Genomic DNA, 20511 nt, shown 5'->3' with positions numbered 1-20511 from the left:
AATGGCTCCTGTAACCTAAATGGCCTCTTTTGGGATGGTTTGTGTTTTGTTTTTTTTGTTTTTTGTTTTTTTTTTTCATATGTTTAACATTATCTTTTTAGTTCATATGTTGCAGTAATATATCCCTTTTTTTCCCAGTTTTTGATACTGTAATGGACCAAGGTATATTGCATGTTAATTTCCACTTTGGCAATAAAATTCAAGGTGCTGTGCCTAATCTGCCCAGTGGGGCTGACTGCTCTGTATGTGTTGCGTTTTGTGTGCGTTTTTTTTTTTTTTATTATTATTATTTTTTTTACATTTTTTAAGTTCAATAAATTTTACTTTATGTTTTTGCTGCAGTAACACAGATTTAACATCATCACAAAGATGGCGTGGCTCAGCAGGCAGAGCGGCCGTCTTCTTGGTTTGCTGCCCGGTTTGCTGCCTGGACCTGGTGTGGCTCTGAGGCTGCACATCACTGAGTCCAAGTCAAAGTGAAGACCAAAGTCCAATGGGGGTCAAGACTGAAACAAGATGAGTTTCTGTGAGCAGCAAGCGATGTGTATCAGTCACTGAATAAATCCTCTGTCCTCAGCAGAGTGAGAATCCTGGTGTCCTGCGAGCGCTCTGGTGTCCTCCGCTATCAAAAGACGCATGGAGGATCAAGGCACGGGCTGGAGATCTGCAGTTGGTCCCTGGGCGCCACACAGTGGTAAACAAAGATATGGTTAGTCTTGTGTCTCAACCTGTGTGTGTGACTTACAGAAGCATCCAGTAAATAAGAGTAAATATGCAAAGGTTAGTTTTCTCGCATTCTTTCAATTGATCCACTTTATTCATTTTATTATTTGCTGTTTTAATTTTATAAAGATATATATTTCTCTCTCTTCTAGTGCTCATAGTTATATTATGTGTAGTCTACCATTGTTGCTGTGAAATGTCTAGACATCCTGCTGCTGGAACACAAGAATTTCCCAGTTTGAGATCAATAAAGGACATCCATCCATCTACTTGTATCTGTCTATCAGGGGGCTTCCCTGCTTGCCCTCTGGAAGCCTCTGATGGCCTAAAGAAGTAGCTGCCAGATAGACTTCTGATTTAAAGGCAGCCAATCCAGCATCTAGCAGAGACGGCAAGAAATGCAACCCTGACTGCACATCATAGAGCCCTGGAGGCCTGGCTGTGACCATCAAACCCAGAGGTTGAGGCGCTGGGAGGAACCCTGACCAACAACAGGCTGGGTCACAGAGGCAGCTGCCATAGAGAAGCCGAGCATTCGGCTGAACCACGACCTCCTGGGCAAAATGGAACAATTCAAATCAGCCTGTGTCCTTCCAGCCAGGATTTCTTGGGGGGAATTCCCTGAGATTCGCCTGAGCTTTGTGGAAGCAGCTGTTTTTTGTTTCCCTCTGTTTTCATGAGAGACAGCACTGCCTTGAAATTACATTCGTTACCACTTCTTTAATCAAGCACATACTTTTTACTCTCCCAGGCATTGTGCGTTGTACAGTGTGCGGTTATTGTTTTCTTACACATGCACACACGGAAAATGTCTAAATCGGTGTAAAGGTTTACATGGTACAATTATCTGGTTTGTCCAGGAGAAATCTAGCTACCTTATGTTGGTTTCTGTTAATCCCTTATCCTGAATATGGAATTTGGCTTTTTCGTTTACATGATGCTTGAAAAATTGGATAACTGCTCAACAGTGCAAATAATCTGATAATTGAGGTGCACGTAAACACAGTAATTGTAACACAGTTTAACCTAAGTTTAGCATGACCTATTCCACATTGTGGAATTGCTAAAAAATGCAAAAAGCAGAAGCAGTTTTAGCCCAGCTAATATGTTAGGAGAAACCTGAGGTATTCGCAACACACATATTGTTGTTGCATGTACATCTAGAGAACCTGGCTCTGATGCTGTGAGTGGAAGGCTGCGGTCAGTTTGTTAGATTATCCAGTCTCTGGCTCTTCCAGGAGGCTCAACAGGGAATTCATACGGCCCAAAGGGAATGGATAGTGATACGGGTCAACTCCCTCACAACTAAGTGGAACTGCAGTGCCCTATATTGGACAGTGGGCTTTAGATTTCAGAGTTATCATCAGGCTACAGGAAGTCGCTGTGGTTAATGCTCACAGTTGCTCATCAGGACTTCCAGTTAGCGAAGTGGGACTTTTATAAGAAACCACATGCATCTGATGAGGAGATAACTGGAGGGCAGGAAACAGCACATATTACTAAAAGAGAGCTGCATGTCAAGTATAAAGTCACAGAAGACATAGAAAACAAAGAGACACGACACATTAAGACAAGCTGACCAGCCATGTATCACATACTGATCCTGTTCATGTTGCTCTGCAGCTCAGGTAGGACTCTGATCCAAAGCATGGTGGTGATGATGATGATGATAACAATGAAAATGGTAACAATGGCACTTGATGTATATCCCAGTTATCCAAAACAGTGTTACAAAGTGTTTTATAGAAGAGCCTGCATTTGTACAGACAAGAGACCAGGGAAAAGACCTAGACATGAGGAACTGGAATACTAACACAGTGTTGAAAGGCTGTGTGACTCACATGGTGGAGGGGCCTTTATAAGTGAAAAACACCAATATGACTTAGCTGTGATTCTGTGATCATTAAAATATCTAAATTATTTGATATGGCAGTATTCTGGTGTTTGAAGGATAAATTCCCACACACTGGCCAACTTCCAGAACAAAGAGTTTATTGTGACGTTTCGGTCATAGACCTTTTTCAAGCAAATCAGAAAAGCAAAAAATGATTTGCTTGAACTTGAACTTGAATTACTTTGGACTGGTTTGTCCTTTTCCGAAGCACCTGCTCGAGGAATAGATGTGCGAAGTTTTTTGCTGTTCCAGTATTCTTGTGTTTAAAAGATCTATTATCAAGATAGATATTTAGCAGTGCAATCTTAACCCTTTGGCAGATAGCAGTCACTACAGTGGACATCTTAAAAGACAGTTTAAAAGTCATTTTCTCCTAAATGCAATGGTTTCTATGGCGGAATTGCATATCAGCTTTTAGAGTGCTCTCTGCTGCTCCCCTCCATTGAGGTTTATGCAGAGACCGTCAGTTCTTGTTGCTGAAAACATTAATACTACTAGAATGACATGGTAATACCAGTCCTGCATCCTGAAAGAAGTATGGAGACTCACAGAAATATTCATGCCCTAAAAAGTGTAAAAACACATAAGAAAAAAATCTGGACTCAGGCTTTCATAATTCATGCATGAAAGGGTTAATGCCCACTAACAGAAGGAACATTCTATTGGTAGGTACAGGCCAGATGGAGACTATAACCAAAGTTATTATCATTAACAAAAAGTAACAATGTAAAGAAAACCAGGGGTGAAAAAAGTGTTTTTGCTAATTGAAATAAAATGAAAACTAGGCTTTACAAGAAATAATACAAAAAACTGAAACTGTATTGTGTGTCTATAAAACTAAACTACACGAATATAAAATGATAGAGAAAATGTCCTAATCCCATAATCTACACATTATGTAGTGTTGAATTTCTGGTTAATCACACACACACAGTCTGACAGACTGTCACGCATCTTACACGTCTTTTTTGGGTGAATACATTTTTTTTTTTTTTTAATTGTATGATGTTTTGTTTTGTTTATGACATAGTACTTTTTCTGACTTTCTGAATCTAGCTCCTTACAAATTACCCATATTACAAAAAAAGATTAAAACTAACATTGACACTAGTAAAAAAATATGTATTTTCAAAAACATAACTAAACTAGCAAGCCCACTTTAAAATAACTAATCAAAACTGAAAAGAAACTAAAACCCAAAGTTAAAATGAAATAAATATAAACACTAATGAAGAAATTCAAAGCTATACTAACCTTAGACCAGAGGTCTCCAAACGTTTTACCTCTGAGAGCTACTTTTACAAAATGAAAATGGCCGAGAGCTACTCATACTCAAAACCTGAAAAAGCTTATTTGACTGATCATTAACTAAATGCTGGTATCCACAACTCAAATTTTGTATTACAACATCACAAACATATTTAGTTCACCTGCATCCGCATTTTGAATTGCAGTATGGATTTCTTTCCAGTGTATCTCACATTTACTGAAAACTTGAGTGCTGTCAAAACAAAACAATGCAATTACAAACACAGATATTGTTACCTATTCACTTGTCATTTTGTTATCTGTCCGCATGTCATTGTATCACTTCACAAGAGTATATGTCCAGTTGTATGCGTGACATGTATTCAGTCTTTAGGGAGATGACTGGCACTGCATGGAGTCAACAAGAGAAGTGTATGATGGAGTGTAGCCACTTAGGTTCACTCTTATCGAGTCATTTAAATGTTCATCTGTCAGTCTTGTTCTGAGCTTTGATTTCATGACATTCATGTCAGAAAACGCTGACTCACAGAGGTATGTAGACCCAAACAAAGCAGACATTTTCAGAGCTGCTTGGTGAAGATTCTTATAGTTACCTGGCTCTACTAAACTCCAGAAATGCTGAGAATGCTGTTGAGCCTTGAGTTGCACATTATTTTGAAGGTTTATAACCTCAATTTCCATTTCTACAGGATCGCACTGCAAAAATGCAAAATCTGACCAAGATTATTTGTCTTATTTCAAGTCAAAAACGTCTTATTACTAGTCAAAATATCTCGTTACACTTAAAATAAGACATGATCACCTCAGAAGCAAATTGTTTTTAGACAATTTTCACTTGTTTCAAGTGAAAATACAAAAAATTTGCTTGTTTCATTGGCAAAATTTGCCAGTGGAAAAAGTGAAAATTCACTTGAAATAAGTGAAAAAGGGCTGGTCTCTGTGTAGATTCCCATTTCCTGTGATTAATAGTAGATAGTACAGCAAAAAAAAAAAAAAATGATTATGGTGATAACTATGCATCCCGACACATCTCCATCCATAAGCATGTTATTGTTCAAACAAAAGTGGTCTAACTGCACACTGTTGCCCTGAGGCAACAAATGAAAAACTACCATTTTAGTATATAAATAAAGACAAAAAGTGTACTTTTTAATTCACTGTTATATAGTAACCTTTTAATTCAAGGTTACTATATATATATTAACCATTTAATTCACTGTTTAAATGTCTCCTCTGGCATTTATTCCTTATATTCCTTATTAGCGCATATCAAATCAGATAATGTGTGATATGCATGTGTAAACAGAATAATTCAAAGAACTTGTAATTGACTTTTTTTCTTGTCTTTGTGTGTGTAATCAACTTGTGAATTTTTATAGTGATATCTGAAAGTAAAATTTGGAACCCCTTTCCCCTGTGTGTTAAAAACAGTGTTTTTTGGTAATATGTGGTCATATAGAGGTGATTTTCTAAACTTTCCACTAATGGGATTTCTTGGGACTTTTTTTCTCCTCACTCAGGACAAACTGAGGATACAAAATCAGTTGAGTTTTTTACTATTGCAATTTGTCCTAGGTGTTTTCATAAAATGACTGGACTACCAGGCGTTTAAAAGAACCAGGCGGCTATTTGCGGCCGGGAGATTAATTGGTGAAATACAGTAATTAGTGGCCACGTTCAGTTAATTTTACTAATTCATTAAATTGATGAAAAATGTCTACCTGGCCTTTGATTATTATTACATTTGTATTAGTAATAATATCATTATATCTACAGTAAACAATTGGTGAGGTTGTTTTTCCGTAATGCTGGAGAATGAATGGAGGTGAATGGGCCTGAGTCAGTTACTGCTATTTTAAGGCTCACAATAACCTCTCACAAAGAAATAGTATGGGTATATCATACATTTCCTGAATCCTCAAAGTCCATTAGGTATTGTGGTTGTTGTCTTTTGGGTCCTTGATATCCCTTGATCCCACCGGGATAAAAGAAACTATATAGTTTAGGCGAAAAATGTGGGAAAATGTGTTTAATTTATGGTTTAAGGAGGTCATGTGACCTCTGTGTTTGTCAGAAAGAGACACCCATGGGCTTAAATGAAAGCTGAGAAGGTCCCCTTTACAATGATACCAAACAATCATATATAGAATATTGACAAATAGGAAACTGATAGCCATTTCTAACTTTGGGCGACTAATCAATAATCATGCTAATTAATCAATAATTATGACTAAACGGTAACTTTTACAGCTTGGCATACGGCAGAAATGGATTCAGCACAAAAAAATCATACAGAAACAACAGATAAAGTGCTTTTCCTCAAAAATGCCTACAGGGTTACATGATTCTGAAGTTACAGACCAGTCTATAACACACCTAATCTAGTTCAGGACTGCTTTTTGTTTGCAGGACTCCATGCTGGAGGAGAAAACAATAAAACAGGTAAACACAAAATAAATTTTCATGGAGACCTATAAAAAGAATTAGAATTGATTTGGTTTGATCTTTTCCATGTAATAACAAATCTTATTTTAATTCATTATCACTGTCTTATGTCTGTTCAGAGCCTGATAATGTCAGGTTGGTGGGAGGAGCCAACAACTGTACTGGTAAACTGGAGGTGAAACAACATGGAGACTGGAGACCAGTCAGTGTGGGGGGCCCTGACTGGAACCTGAGGTTTGCAGATATAGCGTGTAGACAGCTGGACTGTGGCTCTGCTGTTTCCGTAGGAAGGAGAGATTATGGAGGAAGCAGACATGATTTCAACTCACTGTTTTTCTGGGTGATCAGTCCCTCCTGTCTTCAGTCTGGATCTACATTGTTGGAGTGTGTACAAACGAGGCCAGGGCCAATTTTTGATTCTTTCCACTTGGAAATCACTTGCTCAGGTAACTGCAATTTCAGGTTTACTCACGTGTCCCCTTTATGTTAGGAAACGTCATGAAATACAGAGCAAAAAGAAATATGTTAAACATTGAATGGGGTCAAATTGACCACAGAGATAATTGGAGCACTAAACTGAATATGAAATGATGCAGCTTCTCATGCCTGGAGAAAAACTTCCGTTGTTGCTCTGCAGTTCCTCCGATCATTACCATCTAATGTTATGACAGATGCTGTGGTGATTTGTCATGTAAATGATAAATGGACTGCATCTCTACTCCGCTTTTCTAGTCTACCAACCACTCAAAGCCCTTAGTAGAATTTTTGCCTCACATTCACCCATTCACAAACACACATTCACACACGAATGACAGAGGCTGCCATGCAAGGTGCCAAGCGGCACAACAGAAGCAATAGACTGGATAAAATATTAGTGTCAAGTGTGTGAAACATCTCTTGGATTCCCTTCATTTACCCAGGTTTGCAGAGCATGGATGCCCTTTTGCAGGAACTCCCTGCTTCACACTCGTACACACAGTCATACCTGAGAAGTACTAGCTGGCACTACTGTAGCCACTTGCTGAGTACTAGCATGGTTCTTTTTCTTGTACGTGTGCAAGCCTGTTATTTGTGCTGTTGCCTTTCTTGGCAAGGATGCTCTTGTAAAAGACATTTTTAATCTCAAAGAGCCTTTCTTGGTTAAATGTTAAATAAAAGACAGCAGCTTGCAAATACTGGCAAAATTCTATTTTTCTGATTGAACAGCATAATTACCTCTGAATTCTGAGAAACGTTTTCCTGGTAAAACCAAGCAGACATCAAGTGCTTATTGAGCTGCTCGTCACAGAAAGTCAACGCACTCTCTCTGTCTCTGTCTCTGTCTCTGTCTCTCTCTCTCTCTCCAGAGTCTGTGAGGCTGGTGAATGGGAATAGTCTGTGCTCAGGCAGAGTGGAGGTGAAGACTAACCAGTCGTGGTCCTCAGTGTGTAAAGATGACTTTGACCATCAGGATGCACAGGTGGTCTGTAGGGAGCTTGGCTGTGGGGCTCCCTCAGTCCTCCAGGGGGCGCTCTATGGAGAAGGAGAGGCCCCAGTGTGGAGCAGAGAGTTCCAGTGTGAAGGCAGTGAGTCTGCTCTCCTGCACTGTAGAAGCTCAGGCTCAGCTAGAAACAGCTGCTCACCTGGCAAAGCTGTTGGACTCACCTGCTCAGGTAGAGGAGGAGCTGCAGCTTGGATATGGCTTCATTTCTGTTCTGACCAATGTAACTTTAACATTGTTAGTAATTACTGCCTTGTCTCTGTCCAGAGTCTGTTGGTGCCAGATTGGTGGGAGGAGCCAGTCGCTGTGCTGGTAGCCTACAGATGAAACAACATGAAGGCTGGAAACCAGTGGCCAACGGGGAGGCTGACTGGACCCTGAAGGCAGCAGCTGTAGTGTGTGGACTGCTGGAATGTGGCTCTGCTCTTTCAGTAGAAATGAATGATATTTTACCAACAGGACCTGTATTGCTTATCAATCCTTCCTGTCTGCAGTCTGGATATACAGTCAGAGAGTGTTTTGTAACAGAGCACATACTTAACAGACCAGGGAGCCTGACGATCACCTGTTCAGGTAACGCCATCAATGACATCAGCTATGACCATAATTTCATGTTAAACGTGTTGGAATGGTAAAACTGCGCTGCAGGAAATTAGGCATCATGCCTTAAAAAACGAGATATAGCAAAGCTGGTGATCTGATGAAAGTGTTTTTATTTAAGGTGACTGATTTGTTGATTACATATCACAGTATTTGACAGTTAACCTAAATACAACATTCATTCATGCATTAATTCATTCATTTTCCAAACAACTTATCCTTGTGAGGGTCACACCATGTAAAACACATGGTGGAATTTTTGACCTTTACTGCGTCATTTGATGTAGTCAATTCCAGGAGGTGTTTTTGTGGTTGAACAGGCCTCTTGTATTTTGTAGCAGAACACATCCATATTCACTGTTCAGCCCTCAGTGAAGTGGAAAACAGAGATGAGTAGAGTTGACCGAGGTGTGTGGTGCAAGGCATGATGATTATTTGAGTATTTATGCCTCTGCAACTTTAAAACCCAGAAATACAACCAAAATCTTTGTCTCAAGTCAGCCAACATGGTTGTGTTGGTCACTCTGACACGAACAGCACGCCCAAGCTGATTCCTCCAATGATGACAAGTAGGGCTGAACGATTTTGGGAAAAGATCTAATTGCGATTTTTCTGGCAGATATTGCGATTTCGATTTTATTTTGTGATATTTCTTCAAATCAAGCTTCAGTGCAATATTCACCATGTACTGTAACAAATTTAAAACATGACAGAAACTTAGATCGTGCCATCAAAACATTATTCTGAAGAATAAAAAAAGGTAAGAATCGCTTCCAACATGTTTTTATTGCCAAGAAACATGCATGTACATTCTTTAAAGTCCTTGACTAACAGCAGTTATTACAACTGAAGAACTAAAAGAGCCATATTGACTGTCTTATTTTTAAAAAGTAGTGCAAAAAATCCTTAATTGTGTATAGTTGAAAAAATTTAATAAAATACAAAACAATTGGAAAAAAAAACGATGTTAAATAAATAATAACACTCCACATTTTTCAGCTCGGTTACAATTTTTTCCTCACACTCCGCGTACAGTTGTGGGATGGCAATCTGGTTTAAGTAGGTGCGGGGGGAATTATATCTTCTGTCCAGCGTGCGGAGGAGGTTTTGAAATCCATCTCTGGTGACTGTGTAAACAGACACCATGTATTTCGCAATACAGCGTGTTATGGCAGTCGTTATCTTCCGGTGTCTGCGGCTGCTCTTTTCATACAGAGTTACACAGCAAACGACGCTGTAATTGTAGTGTGTTTGCTGCAGTGGGCTTGAGCATCACTTTAACTCGACTTTTCACTGGACTTTTTGGTCATGCACTCATCATGTAAATGCCTGTGGTCATTTTTCAAGTGCCGGTCTAAGTTGGTTGTATTGTCGCTGGATGTTACAACTTTTAGTCCACAGGCTTTGCACAGTATCTGTTTCTGGTGCTCGTCTGCAGTCTCAAACCAGAAATACTCCCATATGACCGACGTCCTGCTTTTTTGGTATTAAATCCCCTAACTCCGCTTCTAGTTCAGCTGAAGCCCTTTCAAAACACCAGCTTGTTGTTACTGAGCGTGTATGCCATCGCCTGGACAGTGGCCGCTTCTGATTGGTTAGCATGACCTGTCGACGTGTAGCATGCTGCTTCTGATTGGTGAGCTTGACAGGGCATGACGGCGGGATGGTAGGCAGACAGCATGTATGTGTAAAATAGTTGACACAACAGATCCTGGGTCATTGCAAAAAAAAAACGCAGTTTTTGCAATCTCAAGATCGCACTGTCTGAAATGGCAATTTCAATCAGAAAACGATAAATCGTTCAGCCCTAATGACAAGCCTCATTTTTCCAGTGTAAGCTGTTTGTCATTGGCATAAAGGATTTGGCAAATTTTTCATGGGCACAGCCCACATACTCAGCTCTGATGCTCATCCCACAAATGCATGTTCCTTACAAATGTGGCACCATTTAAAAGGGAAATGAACAGGCTTTCCAATGGTATGAGATTTATTGCCAAGAAGCATTGTTACAACAAAGAAATAATCTACCAAGCACAAATTTCCTTACTTTTTGTGCAATGTTTAGAACAAATTTAGTCTTAAAGAAATACCCCAATGTTTTGGGAAAAATACCCTTTTCTGACTTCTTTTCAGTCTGGATAAGTTGGAAAAAGGGTATTTTGCCCAAAATATTGGAGTCTTTACTTTCATGTAGCTTTGAATTTATTTTGTTTCGTTACTAAGGCCTGGCCTACAGTAGCTGTCTTTCCACTGTCATGCCAATATGAGCTAGGGCTATCTTTGAGCTAGGTGCTGCTAATGGCCCATGCCCAACATTCACGTTTCCACTGTGGTTATGATAGTCCCCCAGTTTTGCCTTATAACCCACCCATCACATCCCGTGTTGGTGTAAATGCAGACGAGTGAAAGTAGGAAGTGAGTGGCTAAAGTCTGCATGCCCGGCACCAATTAACTACTGCAGGAAATAACTTTTTTTTAGCTTTGGACGCCACTTTGTGCATTGTGTGCTTTCACTGCCTTTTACAGAGATGTCCATTTTTTTCAGTTTTTCATGGACATGTCCCATTTTGTGTTGGATCCCCACCGCTGCCAGCTCTCTCACTATAAACCGCATAACATTCTCATTTCAGCAAACACCAACATCCAGCATCACTTTGATGTTGGACATTATCCTCTGCCTGGACAGTAAGCAAAGCCCTAATATCCTCATTTGAACAGTATTACTGGTTGTTTTTCTTTTCTTTGTTATTTTTCCACAAGCGAGCTGCTGCTCTGACATCTAAGCCCTGAATTCCGCCTTAGACCTCAGTTAGCCCTGTCTGGCCCATTGATGTTCAGTGGGCCATTTGCACCTGGGAACTGGCCCCAACAACCCTGCCGAGGCACAATCAAAGACCAGAAGTGAGAATGGAAACAAAACTGACCTTGGCAAGCACTAGCATGTTGGTTGGCGTGACAGTGGAAAGCTGGCTAGTTAGCTGAGGGCTTAGTTAGCCCAGGGCTAAAGAACCTAAGTGTGAAAAGAGCTCATCTCTCTCTCTCTCTCTCTCTCTCTCTCTGTCTCTCTCTTTCTCTCTCTCTCTCTCTCCCTCCCTCCAGAGTCTGTGAGGCTGGTGAATGGGAGTAGCCTGTGTTCAGGCAGAGTGGAGGTGAAGTCTAACCAGTTGTGGTCCTCAGTGTGTGAACACGACTTTGACCATCAGGATGCACAGGTGGTCTGTCGGGAGCTTGGCTGTGGGGCTCCCTCAGTCCTCCAGGGGGCGCTCTATGGAGAAGGGGAGGCTCTGGTGTGGAGCAAAGAGTTCCAGTGTGAAGGCACTGAGTCTGCTCTCCTGCACTGTAGAAGCTCAGGCTCAGCTAGAAACAGCTGCTCACCTGGCAAAGCTGTTGGACTCACCTGCTCAGGTAGAAGAGGAGCTGCAACTTGGACATGCTTCATTTCTGTTCTGACCAAAGTAACATTAACACCTTTAGTAATTTTTGTCCTGTCTCTGTCCAGAGCCTGATAATCAGATTATCAGATTGGTGGGAGGAGCCAACCACTGCGCTGGTAGGCTGCAGATGAAACAGCATGACGACTGGAGACACGTGGTTATCTGGAGTGCTGAGTGGACCCTGAAGGCAGCAGCTGTGGTGTGTGGACTGCTGGACTGTGGCTCTGCTGTTTCAGTTGCACGGACAAGGAACTATATAGGAGAATCTTCATGGGCAATCAGTCTTTCTTGTCTTCGGTCTGGATCTACACTGAGGGAGTGTTCAATGAAGTCTATGTTTCTCCAGTCTGAATTGGAGATCACCTGCTCAGGTAACATCAACAGCAGTGTTTCCCCTATGATTCTGGCTTTGGCGTGGAGGAATGCGCATGTGCAAAGCGTGTGCCCAAAAAATTTTGGGGGTACACAAACATTTTGGAGAGTGGGGACAATATTGATAAGTTGCTCAATATTCTTCAGATTTTTACTCATTAACTCATCTGTATTAATAGAAAATTGAACAAACTAAGAAGTCATATTTATCAAACTTAACATTTTATTTTGAACAATAGTGCTTTAAACGCCTGTATGGGTGTCCATTTGACTTGGACTGGGTACCAGAGGAGTGCAAACGCACTCATCTTCGCCACTTGTGGTCAACTCAGACTGTTGTACCATGGTTTTAAAAAACGCTGTTATTTTCGAATTATTTATTTCACTTACAGGCAGGGGCGGACTGGGACAAAAAATCGGCCCGGGCATTTTGGACCAGTCCGGCCCACCACATTCGATCACGCACACCTTTCCGGTCTTTTTGCTCTCTTAAATGTGTATACCAACTGTGCAACTCTTTAAAGCCATAATGCCATGCAATTAGTTAGCTGTCATCAGCAGTGTTGGGCACGTTACTTTGAAAAACTAATTAATTATAGTTACTAGTTACTTCTACTAAAAAGTAACTGAGTTACATCTAGGGGTGCTCCATCGCGGGTACCTCACGATTCGATGCAATTTCGATTATGGGAGCTTCGATTTTTCGATTATAGCGATTACAGTGTTTGTCGATTCGATGCGATTATTGGTGCCACGATTCTTCGATTATTGAGATTTTTACAGCTATTTTCCATGCAAGACTGATTTTGTGTTAATCTGTGGCTAGCTTTGGAAATAAATAGCCCATAAATTAACTCATGTCACTCTCAAAATAAAGATTTTTTGAACATTTGACTAGGAATTATTTTTCAAAGACACAAAATATTTTGACTATGTAATCTGGGAGTGAAAGAATTGCATGAGCCAGTTCCATCATAACAAAGTAATTAAAAAATTTGGTACACAGGCACTACAGTACACCATTGACTTTTATGTATGTATGTATGTATTATGGTTTATAATTTATCGTGTTGCGAAAGTACTTGACGGTGGTGTTCGTTTGGTGGGTGGAGATAAAAGGCCGGCGGATCAGGATGGGGCTTGTCTGTAAAGTCTGGTTTGACGTGCAGCTTCATATGGGACGCAGGGCGAACGAGGGCAACCGCAAATTAAAGCCCGACTCCTTCAGCATTCGCCACGACGAAAATGGCCTAAAATATGCCACCGTGTCTTTCAACGAATGCACAAAAAATCACAAAGATGCTGCCGAAAAAAACATAGAAAGCCTGCGGGGATTCATATATGAGCAGCCGGGTAACCCACTGTGTCCGGTGGCCTCCCTGGAGAAATAGCCTACCTCTCCCTGCTGCCTCCTGATCCACCTGCCTTTTATCTCCACCCAAAGCGGACACAGTGTGACAGTGCCAATGTATGGTAAATTATCAGTATACTTTTATTATTATTGTTACAACCGACGTTAGGCATAGCCTACGTCTGCGCAAAAACACACCTGTCGCGAAACGCACGCCACCGTCCCTGCAAAGAGGAGTCCAAACATAATTGAGCACTATTTTAACAATTGCACTATTAATGGAAATATCCAATTCAACATTAACGAGCCCAGATAGCCTTTTGTGACATGTCACTAGATGAAAAAGCAATCTTACCGTCTGCGCTCTGTTCATTCTGTCCACTCTATCTTGCTTGGTGGAAGAATGAATAGTTCTCAATTTTATTGTTGCATTTATACCAATAAATTATTGATTTTTTTCTTGTGTGTTTATTTTATGGGCTATATGTAGGGTAACCGTTTTATAAAAGCAAGTCCCTTGAAGCCGTGAGTTACATTTATTTTACAACGCTATGGTCCCACCTGCTAAACTGTCCGGGTGGCGCGCCCGTTACCTACTTTTTGTTCCGGGTACCTGTTTTTTTCCGGGCTTGGTGGAAAAGAATCGACGTGAAAAAATCGATGCAAATCGATGCAAGAAAACATTGCGATGCATCGCAATTTCGATGAATCTAACCCACCACTAGTTACATCGTTGTCAACGTAATTAATTACCAGGAAAATCAACTACGTTACTTTAAAAAAAAAAAAAAAATGTTCAAATATGTCAAATTACTTGGCTGCCCCAGTCATACTGGCCTATAGTACTATAGTGGAACAATAAAATACAGTAGATGAATTGGAACTTTTTTATTCTATTGAACAGGCCACAACTGGCCAACGCCTTTTGGGCATCTACTTCAGATTAATAAGTGCAGGTGCCTGTGAGCATGAATGGAGAATGAGCCCAGACTGCACATAGGAAGGTCATGGTGACATCCTTGTTTAAATCTGAATCTGATTCGATTGGTATATATATCCACCCATAAAGTTAGAACAAGGCATTAAAAAAGGCAAAAAAAAAAAAAAAAAAAAGGGAAAATAATAATAACAATAATAATAATAATGATAAGAATTTAGCACCTGGGTTACAAAACAAATTCACAAAGAGTACAGAAATGAAAATTACAGAAACCCTAAATGCCACTGTGTGTGTCATCTAGCCAATGACAGGCAGAATAATAAGAATCACTTCATTGTCATGGTTAACAACAAAGTTAGGTACTAAAGTAAAACGCACTCTTCTCTTGGGGAATTGAACCCCTGATCTCCTACATGGCACACGAAGACACAATCCGCTCTGCCATCGGGGATTATGTCTCTTTTACATACTTTGGGCTCATACTTGATTCATGCTGATAAATTACGAAAAACTCCGAAAGCGAAAAAGGCCGATCGGTTTGAAAACTGACAGCCGCTTTTTTTTTCTCGCAGTTTCTCTGCGCCACCTTTGCGTTTCCTCTCCATCTCAGTAGATCCTATGAGATAATGTTCGACCCGCGTTGCACTGCACACCGGCGCACCGACCCACAGGCTGTGATATGATTGGGCCAGCCCCGTGTCAGTGAAGATAAATAACCAATGGGCCGCAGAGCAGCGTGTCTCAAAGGCCAGCCCGGTGGTTAGTAAACAAACTCTTGCAATGACTTTATTTGCCGAAATCATTATGCAGGCGGGACCAAACTATGCAAAAGGGGTTGTTTAGCAATGTGACTGGGCCAGCCCAGTGTCAATCGGGCCGCTGATCTACTGGTTGTATGGGCAGGTCAGCTATTTAAATGATAATTTAAAAAAAAAAAGTGTCGGAGGACTGTCGGCCCACGTAGCACATGGGCCCACCGGGCAAATGCCCGGTGAGTTGAACTCTGGTGTGTTTACCCCCTTGGCAGACACACCAGTCAGGTGTGTTTTGGGTAGGTGTGGAACCTGAATTACACTAAAAACTGGACCGAGACCTGGTGGAGGAGGTGGTCTCCCTCAGCGCATGTACAAACGAATTCTGGAGAAATAAGTTTGCGTTGTGAACATGAACCAACTGAGATTAAACCCAGCTACAGGAAGCAGGAAGCGTTTTGGGAAGAAACTCAGTAGCACCAGTGTTAGCTATATGCATTGCTGTGAAGAATAACAGCAGCTTGCTCTTTCTCCATCTCTCTCTCTCTCCAGAGTCTGTGAGGCTGGTGAATGGGAATAGCCTGTGCTCAGGCAGAGTGGAGGTGAAGTCTAACCAGTCGTGGTCTTCAGTGTGTGAAGACGACTTTGACCATCAGGATGCACAGGTGGTCTGTCGGGAGCTTGGCTGTGGGGCTCCCTCAGTCCTCCAGGGGGCGCTCTATGGAGAAGGGGAGGCCCCAGTGTGGAGCAGAGAGTTCCAGTGTGAAGGCAGTGAGTCTGTTCTCACAGACTGTGGAAGCTCGGGCTCAGCTAGAAACAGCTGCTTACCTGTTGGACTCACCTGCTCAGGTAGAAGATTTGGCTTCACTTCTGTTCTAATCAACCTGGTCTGAAACAAACTTATGTTTAAACCAGCCACTGTGTCTGATGAGTGAAAAAACTGACCAGACACTTTTTTCCATCCTATTTAAGGCAAAATACATTTCATATGCAATTAAATGAACAATGATTGTACAGTGATTGCTAAAATCAGCAAGTTGTTGGCAGTCAGCTGACACCAACATAATCTACCTGCATTGGGTGGGTGGTTGGGTGCTAGTTTCAGATCCTGAAACAAAGTGACTTTAACTTCTGTGTTGTGTCTTTCCAGAGCCTGATAATATCAGGTTGGTGGGAGGAGCCAACCGCTGTGCTGGTAGACAAGAGATGAAAAGGCATGAAGTCTGGAGACCAGTGCATGTCTGGAGTGCATCAGACAATGACTGGGACCTGAGGTCAGCAGCTGTAATATGTAGACAGCTGGATTGTGGCCCTCCTCTTTCAGTAGAAATGACACTGGAGTTTGCAGGAACATCCTCATGGGTGCTCAGTCTTTCCTGTCTTCATTCTGGATCTACACTGAGGGAGTGTTTAGAAACAGGCGGTGTGACCTCGCTGATGAATTTGGAGATCACCTGCTCAGGTAACAGCTTTATTGACATCAGCCAACAGTAATCTAAAAAGATCAGTTCTCTCTTGAGCAATTTCACATTGGAATAATTTACTCTCTTTTAATATGCCAGTCCAATAGTAAATCATCACTTATGTTGTCATGAGAGACTCCAGCCAAGTTGTTAGCTGTGTAGCTGACAACAATGGAGTACTTTTTACCACGGATCTTTTGTAGCCCAGAGGAGATATGTTGCTCAAACACTCGGTATGTAGTGTTAGTGTATGTTTATGAGATGTAGAACATAATAAATTATCTTGAAGGAGTAGATGTTTACCAGTAGGCTTGACTCCAATAATTTAACAATGTTAAATTATTTAACAATATGTTAAATTATTATTTGTTTTAAAAATGTAAATTACTTATCAAACAGACCTAACAATTCAACCACCAATGAATGAGCAGCAGTATGCATGTGATAACATAGACTGAATATGAAAAATAAGCCACAGTGATACCGCTTCTCTGAATAGACAATCCATGTCAGCGCGCTGCTGTAGCCTGGAAATTTTCCTTCCCTTTTGGACTCGCACTGTGCCGGTGCAGATGTTGTAATTTTTTCTTGGTGGTGCAGGTAGAGGTGAAACAACTGGAGGGGTTGTGCCACCCAGATTTGCTTCCCTCCATGTAATTTTCCCCAGACATACGTTCATATTCCACTCAATTATGTCAAATTCCACAATATTCCACATTAAAAATAGATTCCGTTTTATTTGGCTAATTCCACAATTCCGTCCGCGATTCTGTGATCGCGGATATTATAGGGCCCTAGTTAAGTTGCCCCCCCCCCCCCCCACCCCCCCACCCCCCCAGCTGAGCGTCGGCTTTTGAAGAATGGGCTGCTCCAGTGCCCAACACCTCTGACACTGGCCAGACCAGCACATTTTAGAAAAAATAGAACAGAAAATAGAAAAAGAAAAATCTCCTGCCTGACTCTGCCCAGCAGCTGAACTCTTAGCTAATGGATCAAATGAAAATTTAAGTGCATGTAGTAGCTATGCAATGAATAAACACACAGACTGTGCACCTGATGCTCATTTAACCATCCTCTGGGTTTTTTTTTTTTCTGGAACCTGTCTGTAATTTCTGACACACATCAGAGCCACGACAGTGGAAGATTCTCCACCCACCTGTACGTTCAAACATTCAAGTCCAACGTCACGTTCAGGTTGATTAAATAATCTGAGCCTGAACCAACATGATCATGTTGATCCTATAATAACTTACAGATGTGAAATATGTCAAAAGTTGGATGAGGCTGGAGTGAGCAGGGATATCTCCTCTTGTTCAATGCCTGTTGCATTGACTGTTTTATCTTTGCTTTTTTATGTGGACGGAGTATCAAAGTATCAAAATATCAAAATTGTATGGTGTGACTGTTTTACTGTGCAGATGATGCTAAAACTCTCTCACTCTGACTCACTTTCCCACTCTATACGCAGATACGAACACATCACTTCAGAGAAAGAGAGAGAGAGAGAGGGAAAGAGATATTGTGGATGTCATGCACAGTAAAACAAGTGGTTATGCAGTGCAATGAAATTCTTACTTTGCAAGTCTTCCTTCCACACAAAAAATTAAAATAATAAAACGTCATTCAACAGGCGGGATGTGTTTAAAAAAAGAGACATTCTTCCCTATGGAAAGAGGAGAAGCAAGCTCCATGTCTTTGGCACTTAAGGGCCAAAGTATTTGTTGTTTGTAAACACAAGATTCAAAGTTGGCCCCTGCCTCCCTGGCTAAGCTAACGACCTGCCCGGTAGTGATTTTATGTTTCCTCAATATTTGCAAGTATTGAGAAAATTCTCTCTCTCTCCCTCTCTCTCTCTCTCTCTCCCTCCAGAGTCTGTGAAGCTGGTGAATGGGAGTAGCCTGTGTTCAGGCAGAGTGGAGCTGAAGTCTAACCAGTCGTGGTCCTCAGTGTGTGAAGATGACTTTGACCATCAGGATGCACAGGTGGTCTGTCGGGAGCTTGGCTGTGGGGCTCTCTCAGTCCTCCAGGGGGCGCTCTATGGAGAAGGGAAGGCTCCAATGTGGACCAAAGAGTTCCAGTGTGAAGGCCGTGAGTCTGCTCTCCTGCACTGTGGAAGCTCAGGCTCAGCTAGAAACAGCTGCTCACCTGGCAAAGCTGTTGGACTCACCTGCTCAGGTAGATGTTTTAAAAGGTTTAGCAGGGTTCAAAATTAACAGTTTACCATTTTACAGCTGCTGGTAAAAATATGTCTGGCTTAACAACCATTGGCTCATAGACATAAAAGAAAGAAAAAGAGAAAAATAAATAAAAAAAAAAAACTGAATTAAAATCAAAAAGACTCAGTTTTAAAAGAAATATATGACCCTGCATATTAGGAACAAAATTAAAGGCTTTTATTATTTATTTATTTATTTATTTATTTTACGCTACAAATGTAAAGTTCAATGACTGCGACAGAGCGCTACATGCTTGGAACTATTTTTTGCTGAAGAGGTGCCATATATCACTACGCACTTGAGCCTCTTCACATGCCCCACCGGAACAGAGCGCGACCGTTTCGTCTCCTGGCTGAAGGTGGTGTTTTCCCGAGGTGAGTTTTAATTGTAATGTTTCATCTTAAAGTTTAATGTTACAGCAAATCTTGTCATAGTGTGTGTTCTCCTGGGATTATATTTGAATATGGTTGTAGTTGATTCCGACCATTCGCCATTTTTTCGAACGTTGACGAATGTTAGCTATCTTTGTCAGCTAGCAAACCTTGACGTTGACGTTTAGCTTAGCTTAAACTTGACTCAGCGAAAAATAAATATAAGGTTAGGTTAGTGCAGGGGTGTCCAATCATGTGCCATGGAGGGCCGAGAGGCTGCAGATTTTCATTCCAGCCAAGACCTCCACTAGAGGCCTGTATCACGAAGCGGGATTAAGGGGTTTGCGAGATAACTTCAGGCTCAACTCCGGATTTTCTGTATCACAAAGCTGGTTCACCTCTGATCGGGATAGAAAACCTGTCCTAATCCTATCCTGAAAGCGAGCCTGCTCCGGGGCAGGCTAACTTTCAGGATAGGATTGAATCCTACATAAAGCACCGCCCCCTGGCCAATCAGCTGTTTGCCAAACCGTGGCCTGTCCAATCATTGAGGATCCCGGAGAGCATTACGGCGTGAAAGGATTTTCCTTGACCGATCAAACCCGTTAGATTTTGCCGACGATTCTCTGTATGAGAGAAAGGATGTAATGTAATGTATGTAATGTGAAGCAGCTTCAGCCTGGCTGCTATACACAGCTGACACTCTGTAGGAGAGGAAAACACACGAGAGATCATTAAAGGAAATTTGATAATCAAAAGTATTTTTAGATGCGTTTCACAACATTTTAAGGACATTTAAAATGGCACAATTAATTAGCTCTAAATATTTTGGGGGGGCAAATTATTCCTGTGTGAGAGAATGGGCCTGATTGACAGCTGAGGGGTTACACATGGGGGATTTCAATTATACTGGTCATACACGCAGCACATCTGTGCAGTGCAGTGCATGGGTTTCAGCGTCAGATGTGGACTTGATTTGACTTGACTTGTGGACTGATGTGTAATTTGCGCATTTATGCAGTCGGCAATTCGTTGCCAAGCATTCTGCCTTCTCTTCGCGGCAGCCACGGTGTTCGATTTACTATGTAAATTTTGTTTTTCCACCTCATACTTTTCCAGTATAATACGCTGCACCTCCGCCGTGACATACGCTGTGCGTTTTTCCTTGTGGCTCATGTTTGTCTGCTGCCTCAGACTCCGC

General features: G+C 41.4%; 1 protein-coding gene across 1 annotated transcript in view; it reads left to right on the top strand.

Annotated features, from left to right (window-relative positions):
- The first annotated feature begins 369 nt into the window (after nucleotides 1-369).
- The window catches only part of LOC115357848 (scavenger receptor cysteine-rich type 1 protein M130-like), a 37146-nt gene continuing 17004 nt past the window's right edge, over nucleotides 370-20511 (top strand). Inside the window, exons 1-9 of the mRNA XM_030049591.1 lie at nucleotides 370-476; nucleotides 581-669; nucleotides 7678-7983; nucleotides 8079-8384; nucleotides 11511-11816; nucleotides 11911-12216; nucleotides 15813-16109; nucleotides 16411-16722; nucleotides 18593-18898. Of these exons, the coding sequence (XP_029905451.1) occupies nucleotides 370-476; nucleotides 581-669; nucleotides 7678-7983; nucleotides 8079-8384; nucleotides 11511-11816; nucleotides 11911-12216; nucleotides 15813-16109; nucleotides 16411-16722; nucleotides 18593-18898 (2335 nt within the window). The remainder of the gene's footprint in view (nucleotides 477-580; nucleotides 670-7677; nucleotides 7984-8078; nucleotides 8385-11510; nucleotides 11817-11910; nucleotides 12217-15812; nucleotides 16110-16410; nucleotides 16723-18592; nucleotides 18899-20511) is intronic.

The sequence above is a fragment of the Myripristis murdjan genome, chromosome 1, assembly GCF_902150065.1.
Source record: "Myripristis murdjan chromosome 1, fMyrMur1.1, whole genome shotgun sequence".
In the NCBI taxonomy this organism is placed as follows: Eukaryota; Metazoa; Chordata; class Actinopteri; order Holocentriformes; family Holocentridae; genus Myripristis; species Myripristis murdjan.
This window is presented reverse-complemented; position numbering and strand designations above follow the sequence as displayed.